This window comes from Ictalurus punctatus, chromosome 27, assembly GCF_001660625.3.
Source record: "Ictalurus punctatus breed USDA103 chromosome 27, Coco_2.0, whole genome shotgun sequence".
Classification (NCBI taxonomy): domain Eukaryota; kingdom Metazoa; phylum Chordata; class Actinopteri; order Siluriformes; family Ictaluridae; genus Ictalurus; species Ictalurus punctatus.
The window spans coordinates 15,075,001-15,090,471 of record NC_030442.2 but is presented as its reverse complement, the minus strand read 5'-3'; the positions used below and the strand labels follow the sequence as shown (position 1 = coordinate 15,090,471).

At 40.7% G+C, this 15,471-nt stretch overlaps 1 protein-coding gene across 2 annotated transcripts in view; it reads left to right on the top strand.

The window, feature by feature from the left end:
• fto (FTO alpha-ketoglutarate dependent dioxygenase) overlaps positions 1 to 15,471 on the top strand; it is a 168,804-nt gene that overhangs the window by 62,476 nt on the left and 90,857 nt on the right. For both annotated transcript variants that reach the window (XM_017458768.3, XM_017458767.3), the window contains exon 8: positions 2,468 to 2,592. In XM_017458768.3, the coding sequence (XP_017314257.1) occupies positions 2,468 to 2,592 (125 nt within the window). The remainder of the gene's footprint in view (positions 1 to 2,467; positions 2,593 to 15,471) is intronic.

The following is a 15,471-nucleotide window of genomic DNA, read 5'->3' as shown; positions in this document are numbered from 1 at the left end:
TCCTTCCTTCCTTCCTTCCTTCTGTCCTTCCTCCCTCCATCCCTTCCTTAAAAGGAATACACCGTTAAAGAAATACTCCAGTGTTTTCCCTTCTAATGATAAAAGTACGATACATTAAAAAGCCAGGGGGGTGTAAACTTTTGAACAGGATGATTGGTGTAAATTGTTATTATTTTGTCTTCTGGGAAACATGTAAATATCATATGTGGCTTCTGAATAGCGGTACTAAATAATAATAATAATAATAAAAAAAAGAGCAAAATAACAATTTACACTGATCATCCTGTTCAAAAGTTTATACCCCCCCCCCCTGGCTTTTTAATGTATGGTACTTTTATCATTAGAAGGGAAAACACTGGAGTAGAGTGGGCTCAAATGGGGTTCCTTGTACAAATATACACTTCCACCTCCTAGAGTCGCCTGTCCTTTCGGTCACCCCTCACATAGCGTCCACCCGCTGAGGACAGCTACCGTCAGCTCGGCGTAAACACACCCTCGCACGGAGAACGAGACGCTCCAGATCTCCTTTTGTTTAGCTCGGCCATCTTCCTCCCGGGTTGAGTCGAGTTCACGCCGTGCACGCTTTTAACCCGAGGCGTCACCGTGTTTAGTCTAAGCCGAGTCCGTCTCCACCACGCGACCTTTCGACCCGGTGCTCATCTCGTCATGCTAGATCTCCTTGGTGGCTAGCAAAGGTTTAAACCCGAGTCTTTCTGACGGATACTGCTTCAGAAAGATGCCCAAGTGTTGTCTCATGCATGACGGCTAAGAAAGAGTGCGGGTGTTGTGAAACAAGCTGAGGTGTACCGACGCTCCGAGCACTTTCGCATAGTTTCACCACCTGCCAATCACCTGCCGCTGAGTAAAAAGGACGAGAGAAGAAGAGCGCTTACCTGGACACACACACACACACACACACACACACACACACACCTCCAGCATTCCTAGGTTAGAGTTCACATGTCATCACTATTTAAATGTCCTGTCCTATCCATCAGATGATAAGATGTGCATACACAAAGATCACCTGTCCTGCTGTTAAGTGAGGGGAAAGAAGCTTTGAATATTATGGGATGGAGAAAAAAAAAAGATAAGAAAATAAATGATAAGTGTAATGGATGTGACAGGAAGTCTCTCTTTACCTCATGACGACATATTTAATTTGCACACACCCACACACATACATACACGGCCCTCCTTTAAGTAAGGAATGAATGAAACACTTGTCGCGTGTCGTTATGGAAACGTAATCAAGGACCGAGTGGTGTGAAGAAGCATAGCTACTTACACCACCTGAAAGTTGATTATGTTCCCATAACAGGACGTCCTGAATGCGTTTACTTCCTCTGATACGTCAACGCTAACAGTATTTTATTTATTCAAGAATGACACGTCATACTTTTTATCCGTTTATCGTTACTTTTAATGTTGGGGGTCGTCGAAATCACACTCGCACGAAATAGTTTCGCGCGGTCTTTCGCCGTGATGCTCGTTGGTAAACGAGTCCTTTTAGCTGTACTCGTGTTTTGAAAGCACATAAACGGAAGAGGGCTACGGCTGGACGCGAGTTGTCGCACGATGCGTCTCGGCCCGAACCTGCGGAAAATCTGCGGCGAAATCTTTCAAAATGTGCGAACTCCTCCGGATACTGCTCCGTTTGCTCGATTCTTTACATTTTTTTTTTTTTTTTTTTTACATTTACATTTTTACAAATCCTGGAGGGACTGCTAGAGTACGTTGTTACTATAGAAACGATACCATATTTAGAACGAGCACGTTAATATAAACCACGCATACCGCTAGGTTAAATGTCAGAGCTGCTGTTATAGGACTCTAATCAAAACGAATCGAGGATTCAGGAGCGCTGTGGTAGAAAATCCAGAGTAGCATCCTGTGCCACACTGTACGCTATGTGTGTGTGTGTGTGTGTGTGTGTGTGTGTGTGTGTGCCTGTACCACACACTGTGTACCATTAGCATCCTCTGACCTCCCAGTCGAGGCAGTTTAGCGTTTCTCCTTGATTTAGCATTGAATGTAAATACTTGCTGAGGTTTCACCATTTGTTTCTAACAGGCAGCGTGCTTAGTCCAGAATGGATCTGACCCCTTGCCCTTAAGGGAACGAGTGTATATCGATTTCTTAAACAGTCTCCGTAAAGCTAAGTGCTTCTTTCTAAGGACCGCTGGACCGCTCGTTTCTTGATAAGGCGGATTTGTGCTTTGCCGGCGGGGCGGACGATCGTGAATAAGCGGATTCTGTGTTTGTTTTGCTACGGGATAGATTTGCTCAAATTATTAGGTGGTATGCATGAGATGCTGGGGCCAAAAAAAAAAAAAAAAAGACGTGGACGATTAACAGAGATTTTATACAAATGTACGTTATTTTAACCTTAATAAGAAATTCTTCCTTAGAATCTGCAAATTCCATCGCAAATTTTAAAGAAGTAACGTGTAATGTGTGTTTTCAGACTGAGCTGCTGCTGGCGGTGGTGGAGGATGAGAACAACGTTCAGGAGGACAGACAGGAGATGGCCGAGACTCTGCTCAACGCTCTGAGTGACAGACAGCAGCACAGGCAGACCTGGAGGGACAGGTAGGACCACACACACACACACACACACACACACACACACACACACACACACACACACACAAAATGCACTTCTTACCTATCTACCTGTCTGTCTGTCTATCTATCTATCACTACTTAAATAATTAAGGCACCTAAATGGGTGAAATCAGTGCATTTTTATTAATTTAATTCATATTTATAAATTGTAAAATATTATTTCTATTTTATTTTATTTATCTAATTTCTCACATAAGCCTACATACATCACCAACATTTTCTGCACAAACAGCTTCTGCACAAATTACCAGCATCTTTGGCACAGGGTTGTTTTGTTGTTGTTGTTGTTGTTGTTGTTGTTTTTTCTTTCGCATCAGCCGCTCAGTGCCTAAGTAGTAAATCGGTACCAGCAGGACATTGTGGTACTTGGTAGTGGGACATGCATTAGGAATGTTTCCTTCTGATTGTGCACACATACACAAAAAACACACACATACACACACACACACACACACACACACCACATTACACAGCATGCAGCACCTGCAGCTTAGTGCTCTAATCAGATAAGTCGCCACTTCAGGAGGACTCAAGCGTCCCGATGACGTCCATTTAAAAATGTACACTTTTTTCCACAACGGGGTGTGATTTTTTTATTTTTATTTTCTTGTCTGTCACCATGACTTAAAATTAAATGAAGCTACTTTTGTAAATGCATCATCATCATCATCATCATCATCATCAAGACTTTTATCAGTCATTTCAGTGCATGAGCAGGTTTACCAAACAACCAATCAGACAACGGAGCAAAGCGAATCCAAGCGTATTGGACTTCATGTGGTGGAACATGAACCAGAACTAGAACTTCCAGTACCAGGTTTGTTATAGAAAACAGAACATAAACAGAAACAATACTGTAACGGTTCAGACTGTACTGCAGATGCAGCAAAAAGAAACAGGCCACACATAGGCACATAGCTGCACACACACACACACACACACACACACACACACACACACACACGCACACACACACATTTCTATGTGGGTTTCTAAGCACAGATTCAAGCCATGTGTTTAAGCCAAGTGATTGTACGCCAATAGCATGGACACACACACACTGAAATAATAAATATGTCTGTATGCTTTAAGGGGGATTGATAAACACCTGACCTCTCATGTCTCAAGGATACATTGTGTGTGTGCGTGTGTGTGTGTGTGTGTGTGTGTACAAGAGTGGTGGGCTCCTGAGTGGTCTAAAATTGGAGATAAGTTGTGGAGTGTAAACATCACGGTTATCTGTGTGTGTGTCTTTCTGCGCTATGTGTTATCGGGATGAATGGATACTGTCTGAGTGAGTCTTATCTCTGAGGAAGGAAGTCAGTGGGCTATCAGCGCACACGTGTGTGTGTGTGTGTGTGTGTGTGTGTGTGTGTGTGTGTGGGCAGGTATATTTGAACAAAACAGACGGACAGCTCACTGGCATATCCTTAAATATGAATGAATTAAATCAGTCATCATTTGAGATATATATATATATATATTTATGTGCGTGTGTGTGTGTGTGTGTGTGTGTGTGTGTTGTGCTGTTGCACATTCTTTACAAAGGCGTTGAAAGCCAGACTCCAGACCTGCCCGTTTGTCATGGCAGAGTCTACACACACACACACACACACACACACACACACACACACACACACACACAAACACATATACGGTTATTTCAGCAGTTGGAGAGATTAGATAGGATCGTTCTCTCGCTCTCTCTCCATCACGCTCCTATGTTGTAATACGTTTGAACTCACCCCCTCTCTCCCTATCACTTCCTGAGCCCCGACCTCCCCTCTCGGCCGTGATAATGGTACCTCCCGCATTAGGCCCAGTTCTGTGAAGTACCTGTCAACGGCCAACATTTAAAGGAAAAGAAGCACATGGCCCTGCGCGACGTTAAACACACTCTGATAAGATGGAAGCGATGCTATCAGCGACAGGCGGGGTGACACCAACATGCTTTTAGCAGCCAGTGTGGAAAAACGAAAGACTTTTATTCTGACTCAAAAATCACTTCATAATCAGTTTGTGCATGGTTTATCTTGGAAATGTTGACTGCTGCCTGCGTGGCTGTGGCTTTCACTCACTTGGATGTTTAAAGCCCCAATCGGGAGTGGCTGTGGCTGTGGTTTGATAGACTAGGTGTTACTACAGCTACCCCAAAATGAAATGAAGCTAGCTAGCCTCCTAATATAGTAACACGTATTGCAAAGTAGTGCAAATTTTCAAAATTTCCGCAGAGCCGAGAGAAGACGCGTCATGTGACATCATCACACGAGTAACACAGATGGAACTATGGGAATTATGTCATGATAAAAGAAAAAGATCACAAATAAATCTAAATAATTGGATATGTTAGCATCTTCAAAGTAGACACGCTTTTTTCGGCGAGAATTTCCTGGAATGTATTCTCGGCGTTTTCTCACCCGATTTCTTGAGGAATTTCCCTGAGACGCTTTTTAAACAGTATTAAAGGAGTTCCCAAGTCTACGCCGGACGCTTATCGGCTGCTTTTCGGAATATTTCGCTCCGAATCGTCCGTTTAAATAAAGATTTTTTGGTTAATAAAATGTTAGTTTTCTAATGAAAGAAACACATACGTCGGCCCGATTATATTTTTGTCTACGACACCGATTTCACACGTTCAATCACACACCTTCAGATCAAAAGCATTTTAAGATCATGAGAAACATTTCAGTCGAGTGTCCACAAACTTTTGACTGGGAGTGTATCTCGGGGAGGTGTACTTAACCCCCAAGTTCATGCACGCGACGTCAAATCAACATGGCTGCTAGCACTGCTTTACTTTCATTAATAGTTCATATTCAGTATACAAGTATTTACTTCGGATGCAGATATATTCGCTTGTTAAATCGTTAACATTGACTATACAGTCTGCTATTTTGAGGAGGTAAATACATCTCACCTCAACACGAACATGAAGGCGTCCATGTCTCTCCTCACTTTCTAGCTCGAACACACCAAGGTCTGAGGTTTTCGACTCCCCATTTCCAAATTAAATCGATCAAATTGAATCGAATCTGCCAACAGAAAGAGTTGCAGTTCGCCCAGGGTTGCCAGATTGTGTCTTGAAAGTCACTAATAGAAATCGTTTAGTTATGTTGTATTTGAAATGTTCCGTCATGAAATGGCATGGCAGCTGTATAAAACCTTGGAGTGTCATGTCAGAGGAACAAACCGACTGTGTTTGATGGAACCTTTTGTAAAGTGTAGTTAATCACGAGAGCTTTGACGCAACTACTCCAATCTGGCAACCCTGATTTCTACATAACCCACCCCTCTGACGCATAACAGCGCCTTAACATAAACAAATCCTAATACTTCCATGACAACGTGGTGTACACATGTCAAATCAGAATATGAGTTTTACACGGGATTTGTTTTTTACGTTTACTTTAAAAAAATTTAAATAAAATAAACGGTGGATGATTTCCATGCGACTCCTTACTACATCTTTAATCATTAAATCTCCATTACATGTCCTTTATTAAACCTCTTGCTTGCTGAATCATGCTACTTATTTGAGCCCACTGAAAGCTCTAATTGTTTTCGGAGTTTAGTATTCATAGGATTCAGCTCGTCTGATTATGGCCTCCTTTGTGCTTCTGTGTAATAGCGGTAAAGTTTGGCACGTTAAAGGAGGGATGATGGATTGCAGGTGGAGGATTCATAAACACAATCACAGCTGATTGATTAAGCCTTTCTGAGTTGCTCCTGAAACAGCGCTGTAAGTGGTGTGGAGTGCAGGACATGAGAGAGAGAGAGAGAGAGAGAGAGAGAGAGAGAGAGAGAGAGAGAATTATAAATGTGACCATTGGGGACTTTGTGTTGCTTTATAAGTACTTGGGTTGAACGATGACTTCACTTTCACCACCCTTGTGACCAATCTATTGCCCTAAACTCACTCACTATTGTTACTCTCTATGCTCCACTCCACTTCCTTAGACACACACACACACACACACACATATTATTTAACTCCCTTATTTAACTCTCGGACACTCTTTTTATTCATGATGCTCAGGTTGCCATTACAGGGCCTAGATTCCTGACTTGACTGAAATTCCAACTCTCAGTTTTTCCTTTTCTTTTCTTCACACAGAAACCATTGGAGATGTAAACCTTCTCACTGGACCGTGTATCTATGTAGATAGACATATAGTACAGCGGTGTCCAATCTTATCCGCAAAGGCCCGGTGTGGGTGTGAGGTTTTCATTCCAACCAAGCAGGAGCCGAACCTGATTCCACCTGTCGATCAGCACGTGTCCTAATGTTTTTTTGTTTTCCGCACCATTCTGTGTAAAGTCTAGAGATTTGTCGTGTGTGAAAATCCCAGGACATTCCCAGCCATTTCAGAAATACTCGAACCAGCCCATTTGGCACCTGCATCCATGCTATGGTCAAAGTCACTGAGATCAGACTTTACGCCATTCTGATTTTTAATGTGAACGTCTGAATATCTTGTACGATTCCGTGTGTTGTGCTTCCGCTGATTGGATAACTGCACGAATGATCAGGTGATTAAAGTGCCTACTTAAAGACAGACTGGAACACACCAGGGGTTAAATATGATAATCCATGGACAGCGTGTCCTACACCTGTCGGACCTGCTCAGACACGATGTTGTGGAGATAGCTCTGGGCAAGGGCTTCCTCTGCACCTTTTCCCCCACAACTAGACACCCATTCTGGCTTGTCACACCTTCATCCTGCTGTATCTCTGCATGGCTTGACCTTTGTGTGACCCCCGAGGTCCAGGGTGCGTCGGCGTGGCCGGGAAAGCGCGTGTGTGTGCGTGTGCTTGGGTGGGTGGGGTGTCGAGCTAGTGCTCCGAACAGCTGTGCTGTTTGTAGGGACGGCACTAACTGCTGTAGACTTTGTAAGGTCATTAGATGATAATAGAAATGATTACTGAATTACATGGGGGCTTTAGGAGAGGGGAGGGGAGCGCCAGCGGATTTGATAAATGGCCTGTGAAGGTGCCCATCTGGCCTCTCCTCTTTTCCTCGCTCTTTCTTTCCTTCTTTCTTTCTTTCTCACATACTTCCATGCTTTGCACATTCTGTGGAAGTGCAAAACAAAAGAAGTTGTGAACGATTACCGGAGAAGCGAAGAGAGAGGAGGTGTTCTCTCTCACTCTCTCTCTCTTTCTCACTCTCTTTCTCTCTCTCTCTCTATCTTTCTCTCTCTCTCTGGCTCTCTCTAGTGTGTGTGTGTGTGTGCCTTCGTTAATGCGGTAGTGCTTGACTCATCGCCCTCCGTGTCTCAATGGAGCTGCGGAAAGTGGGTAGCCGTTGACCTTCGACCCGGGAAGCAGTTGGAGAGCCAACACTGCGTAAATCAAGTGCCGCTGAGGTTAACACACACACACACACACACACACACACACACACACACACACACACTCAGAAACCCCTTGTCAGATCCCAGGAAGGAACAGATTTTGCACTTTTGTCCGTGCCTCATTTGACACAAGTCTCTACATATTAATAATATGTTTTATTTATAAAGTGCCTTTCTAAAGCACAAGGACAGTGTATAGAGGTAATGCAAATATCCCCTTACACTAATATGATACTAATGATACCGAGCAAATACATTTACATTTACATTTATTCTTTCAGCAGACGCTTTTATCCAAAGCGACTTACAAATGAGAAAATACAAACAAAGCGATATATCAGGCAGAGAACAATACAAGTAGTGCTGCCGTACAAGATCCATTAATTGAGTTCCAGAAGAAGCAAAGTGTGCAGAGTAGAGGTGTAAGTGCAAGAGTTTTTATTTATTTATTTATTTATTTATTATGGGTTGGTTAGGTGTTCACAGAAGAGGTGGGTCTTTAGCTGTTTCTTGACGATGGTGACAGATTCTGCGGTCCGGACTGAGGTCGGAGGTTAATTCCATCACTGAAGAACAGTTAGTTTGAATGTTCTTGAAAGGGACCTCGAGCCACGCTGAGTAGGCACTACTAAGCGTCGGTCGTTGATTGATCGCAGATTGCGTGAGGGAAGGTAAGCCTTCAGGAGAGATTTGAGGTAGGAGGGTGCTGTTCCAGACAAGGTCTTGTAGGTGAGCATCAAGGCCTTGAATTTGATGCGGGTGGCTACAGGAAGCCAGCGGAGGGAGATGAAGAGGGGTGTGACGTGGGTTCTCTTGGGCTGGTTGAAGACGAGGCGTGCTGCTGCATTGTGAATCATCTGAAGGGGTTTGATGGAGCTGGCCGGGAGGTCCGAGAGTAGTGTGTTGGAGTTGTCCAGTTTTGAGATAACAAGAGCCTGGACTAGCAGTTGTGTAGCCTGTTCGGTGAGGTAGGGTCTGATTTTCTTGATATTGTACAGGATGAACCTACAGGACCGTGCAGTTGTTGAGATGTGGTCTGTAAAGGTCAAGCTGTCATTGAGAATCACTCCAAGGTTCCGGGATGTCCTGGATGGCTTGAGTGTGGTTGAGCCGAGCTGTACAGTGAGGTTCTGGTTGATTGAGGGACAGGCTGGGATGACGAGAAGCTCAGATTTTGCCAGGTTGAGCTTAAGGTGGTGTTCCCTCATCTAGACCGAGATGTCCGACAGGCAAGCAGAGGTTGGTACAGAGACGGATGGATCGTCAGGCTGGAAGGACAAATACAACTGGGTGTCATCTGCATAGCAATGATATGAGAAGCCACGATACTCAATCACCTGCCCCAGAGATGTAGTGTAGATAGAAAAGAGCAGTGGACCCAGAACTGACCCCTGCGGAACGCCACTTGTGAGTTGCTGAGTTTCAGAATAACCTCCCCTCTACGATACCTTGAAGGATCTGTCTGAGAGAGTGCAATAGCAGATCAAAAAGTTTGCACACCCTCAGTACAAAATACAGAAATGTAATTTGTTTAATGTCAAATATTTGTTCTTCCATTATTATCTCATTCATTCGAATGTTAGGACAGGGGTTCTTAAAGCCAGGAAAACATTTCCTGGACACCCTCAGTACAAATTATTTTACGAACCTGTTCAAATATTAGGCTCCATTATCCAAATGTGTACAGTGATGTTTTGCCTGTTTACTGGAGATTATTTCAAATGCATTTATTCCAGAACACATCCGATCCACGCTACAACACAATTTGATCTTAGAACATGAAAATATTGTGAATATGAGCGATTTTATATAAAAAAGTCTTAGATTGAGATCGCATGTTTTGTAGATACATTGCAGATAAATTTGTAGATACATTTCTGGTGCTTAAAATCTTATTCTTATTTTAGAATTAAAAAAAAAAAAAAGAAAAAAAAAAAGATTGGAAATAATTGGCCAATAGAGCGAGACTAATTCACGCTTGAAATGAGTAGTATGTAGGTTTGATGGATTTGGTTTGTTGTAAACTTACAGTATTAAAGGAAATTCTAGATAGATTTGACTATATTTAAGATATTATATCTTTTTTTCCACTGCAAGCTGACAATATTTATAAGCCTACTTCTTTTTCAATTATTAAACCTATCGGGATTAAAATTCAATGTCCAATAAAACCGACTAATAACTACAAGCATACGCAGTGCAACTTTGATAGCATGGAGGTGCGAGTTCCACCGCTGCAACAAAAGAAAATAATCACAGACCCAACTTTGAGTAGATTCTAATAGTGAAAAAAGAACAAGTTATCAATAATTCAAAAGTCTGCATCTTTCTTTCTGATTCTGATATAAATATTCTCTGATGATATTTGTTGCCCCTCCGTTACTCTTCTAGCTGTCTACTTGATTTTTGGAACAGGGGTATAATGTGAATGCAGTAAGGGCACAGCTAGCATAAGTAGCTAATTTTGTGTTCTGTAAAAAGTCGCGTACGGTCGAGAATTTGATAGTAGGAACTTTTGTTGAAAATATTACAACTTCAATACTGTACTGTATGCTAATGTTATCAGCATGTTGTAAATACGTAGCAAGTTAACAAGCTATTAACTCGGTCAGAAATGCTAATAATGGTTGGTTAGCCACTAATAATAATAATAATAATAATAATAATAATAATAATAATGGTTGGGTAGCCACTATTAATAATAATAATAATAATAATAATAATAATAATAATAATAATAATAATAATGGTTGGGTAGCCACTATTAATAATAATAATAATAATAATAATAATAATAATAATAATAATAATAATGGTTGGGTAGCCACTATTTATAATAATAATAATAATAATAATAATAATAATAATAATAATAATGGTTGGTTAGCCACTAATAATAATAATAATAATGGTTGGGTAGCCACTATTAATAATAATAATAATAATAATAATAATAATAATAATAATAATAATAATAATAATAATGGTTGGGTAGCCACTAATAATAATAATAATAATAATAATAATAATAATAATAATAATGGTTGGGTAGCCACTAATAATAATAATAATAATAATAATAATAATAATAATAATAATAATGGTTGGGTAGCCACTAATAATAATAATAATAATAATAATAATAATAATAATAATAATAATGGTTGGTTAGCCACTGGGTAAATAAATGATAAATGGTAATAAATTATCGAAGGTGCCTTTGGTGAATGAAAACATAACAGAGCACATTAGCGGTCTGCTAACGTTGACTACGTAAACACAGTTTTCCTGTTTTTATTTCAAAAAATAAAATAAAAGTATTGCGTATAGCTCCGGTTTGAGTAGCATTCATCCTGGTGTCTTTAGCGTGCCGTGAATATTGATTTTGTTTACATATTCTGTTTTTTTTTTTTTCCTGGGGTTTAGCATGATTTGTATGCACACAATGCTAGTATATCTTAGAGGAGCTTAATTAAATTTCTAGCATATAGCTATAAGTCTTCAGCAGCTGCCCTCTTTCTTCACCCTCCCGCTCTGACCTCTGACCCCATCCCTGCCTTTGAGCATCCGGGCCTCTTTTGTTTTTGTTTCGCAGTGTGTCGTGACTTTTGACCTCACCTGGGTGGAACGCTACCGATTTAAAAACACGATGGGGTGTCATGAAACCCGGGGATGCGTCTCCGTGTGTCCATGTGCTGCACGTTCTCAGCCTCCGGACAAACCCAGGCTTTCTCTGCGAGCTCGATTCAATTGATTTTGTCAACCATGCATGCGCGGGAACAGAATGGCAAATCGTTAGTGGATGCAAGGGAGATGTTTCACGCACGTATCCTCTCATCCTGTCAAGGAGAAAGGGGGCGTGGTCGAAGCTGTCAGTCTTGTGACATGGCCTTTGTCTTTTCCTACCAGAGTCTTAAAGAGAGTGGACAAAAGGATTGAAGTCTCCTTCGTGTCAATGTGCTCAATGAAGACAAACGCACACTCGAGTATAGTATAGACTCAGCCGAGCAGATGACGGGAGCTTTAACAGAAATATAACCGCGGACTATTGACAGAACACGGAGCGAAAAGAGTATCAGAAACTCACACATTCATTCTTTCATTCTTTCATTTACTCCTCTTCTGAAACCACTTTTTCCTGTTCAGGGTCAAGTGTAAAATACGGTGTATTACAATACATCAAACGATCACAGCACGTACCGTCAATAAATCAAGTGTGTTTAATCATTACAAAAGTAACGCGTGTTCATGACTTAACATTTAAAAATATTTTGCATTAAGTATATTTGTTTGTTTTTTTTCATTAGTTAGTTAATTAGTATGTTAGTTAGGTAGTTTGTTAGTAAATTTGTAGTTCTGCTTTGGTTTGTTTGTTTTTGTTAGTTTGCGAGTTAATTCGTTTGTTAGCTACTTAGTTAGTTTGTTTGTTTTTTGTTAGTTTTAGCATGTTAGTTTGTTTTTGTTAGTTAGTTAGTTAGTCTGTTCATTTTAGTTAGTTTTTGTTATTTAGTTAGCTACTTAGTTTGTTTTAGTTTGTTTTTGTTAGTCGGGTAGTCTGTTAGTAAATTTGTAGTTCTACTTTGGTTCGGTTAGTTTGTTAGTTAGTTAGTTTGTTTAGTTAGTTTGTTTTACAGCGCTAAGAAAAAATGCTGTGTTGTGATTTTTTTTCTTCTGTTTTTGTGTATATCTCATACTAAATATGATGTTTTACGTCTTCAAACGAAATGCAACATAAAACAAAGGCAACCTGAGTACACACACAATACAGTTTTTATTTATTTATTATTCATATTGAAGCCAAAAAAAAAAAGTTATCCAACACCTATCACCTATATGAAAAAAAATAATTGCCTGCTTAAACTCAAAATCTGGTTGCGCCAATATTAGCAGCAATAACTGCAAGCGAATGCTTCTGATAACGGGAGATCAGTCTTTCACTTACTTCTAGGACTAGGACTTACTCCTATGCTTTGGATCATTGTCTAGTTGCATAATCCAGTTGTGTTTGAGTTTCAGCTTACAGGCTGAAGACCGGACAGTCTCCTTTAGGATTTATTGGTAGAGAACAGAATTCATGTTTCCCTCAATCATTACAAGTTTCCCAGGCCCTGAAGCAGCAAAGCATCCCCACACCATCACACAACCTCCACCAGTCGGCCGCTTCTGGGAAGGTTCACTACTCTTTAGAGATAATGTTTCTCGCTGTGGTTCTTCGGAGTCCCAGATCCTTTGAAATAGCTTTGTAACCCTTCCCAGACTGATGTATTTCAATCACCTTCTTCCTCATCATTTCTGGAATTTCTTTCAGCTTTGGCATCTTAGATTTAGTTTTAATTTCTGAAACTATTTAGTATAAGTAACTACACTGACTAACAGCATCAGTGATCATTATAATTCTTATTTATTTGCTGACTTATTTGTTTGGTTGTATATTGTTTGAAATGCGTTTGATATTCTGTCACGTTCTGTCAAACAGCAGATAAACTCGGAGCATAACACAGCGCGGGACATGGCTACAAATAAAACGAACAACAGTCGAGGTGTTTCTTGAACAGTGCAAATATTTCACATGTACTCAGACGTCACAAGTTGTTAAATATTTATATTAAGTTGTAAAGTAAATACACAAACAGTTCCGTAGCTGGTCAAACACTTCTTTTTTTTTTTTTTTTAATATTTAATGTAATTATGTGGATTCAGATGCAAACAATGATGTTTGTTGAGTATGTTGTCTGTTTGAGTTTGTATGTAGATCAAAGACATGAAAGTCAAATAAAAAAAGTACGATATGCTTTATGCCCGACATTGTTTTATACACCTTTAAGAAAAAAAAAAGTATTTAAAAATAACATTAAAAAAAACTTTGAAAATGGAAAATTAAGCCCAATTAAAACGTCACATTCGGGATAACAGTTGACGTCGAAAATATTGTGACTGTAAAATAAAAGTTACACAAATGGATGACACTACTAAGGGGGGGAAAAATAAAATAAAATATATATACATACATGTATAATATTATTTAATATTGTTATAGTTATAATTGATGAATAATTGTGAAATTTCCAGTATATTTTGCGTTTGTATTTCTATATGAAGTTCACATACGCACGTTTTATTTAAAAATGATTTCCCCATTTCTTTAACATTTGTTATTGAACACTTTTAATTCTCATATTTTGACATTTCATAGTTTGCCTTTGGTACAAAATGTTCCCTTCCTGCTTCGAAAGTAATGGCACCCACTGCTTAACCCTGCGTATTTTTGTATTAATTTGTGTACTCATTGTAGTTCTAGTAGAAAAGAACAAGGTCTTTAACACACACACACACACACACACACACACACACACTGAGATGGCAAAACGATGTGGGGTTGTTGGGTGGGCTGTGTGTTTTACTTGGCAGCGACTGACTGCATGGAGTTTGTTGGGTGTAACTGATTCATGATACCTCAAGGCACCGAGCTCACAGGCGAACACCTGCGTCTGCCATTTGGTGAACCTAGAGCGCCTACACACACACACACACACACTCACACACACACACACTCTCACACACATTTTCTCATAGCTACCCGCTATAGCAGGTTCGGAGTGAAACAAATCAAAAAAGCGCTGTGTGTGTGTGTGTGTGTGTGCTGCCTTTCATCATTGCGAGGGCTATAATTAGCCTGAAAGTGATGGATACATTTAAAAAGCTGTAGTATAATTTGTCTGTCTTCATCAAAACAAACAGCAGTCCCACCCCGGCGCTGTCCACATGAGCGTCTGAGCCGTGCGTGATCCTGACACGGCGAACCCAGGGTTTAATCATCATCAGAAATTACGCACAACATGATGTTCAGCTGCAGGTCTACCTACGCACCGTCTCTCTCACGCTAATTTCGCTAGCTTTGATCGAGCCGATGCCGGGTTAGCGTTTGCCCGGGCTTATTATAATGGGAACGAAGTGTCCAATTTGTCTGTACATGCGTGTCTGCTCCCTCAGACAAACGAGCAAGTCCAAACCGCACGCATGCATGTGCTCTCGCGCCACGGCACACTGCCGTAACCGACGTGGCATGCTACGTAATGACAGGATACGTCAAGCCCTTTCCCCAGTTTCATGTTTGCTCTCCGTTTTTGTGGCAAAACCCTAAACGGCATAGGATGCGATTCAGCACATCGCCCACGCCTGTGAAACACCCCGACTCTGGCCGCGCCCCAATAGGCGACAGAAAGAGCGAGCGAGCGAGCGAGAAAGGAATCGAAAAGAATTTCTTTTAAAAAAAACAACATAAAAAGTCACTTCTGGTTTAATTGCTGGTGGGTCTTAATGAAAACAGTTATTTCATAATGAGGCTTCTCGCAGTAAGACCTCAGGCCGTTAGCAATTAAGAGAGCCACAAGGTTTTAGGGCCCCGGAATGCCAGAACAAGCTGCCAGGAAGCTTTAATATGGAAACATGGCTGGTGAAAGCTCTAACCGAAGCGACAGACTCGCCTGC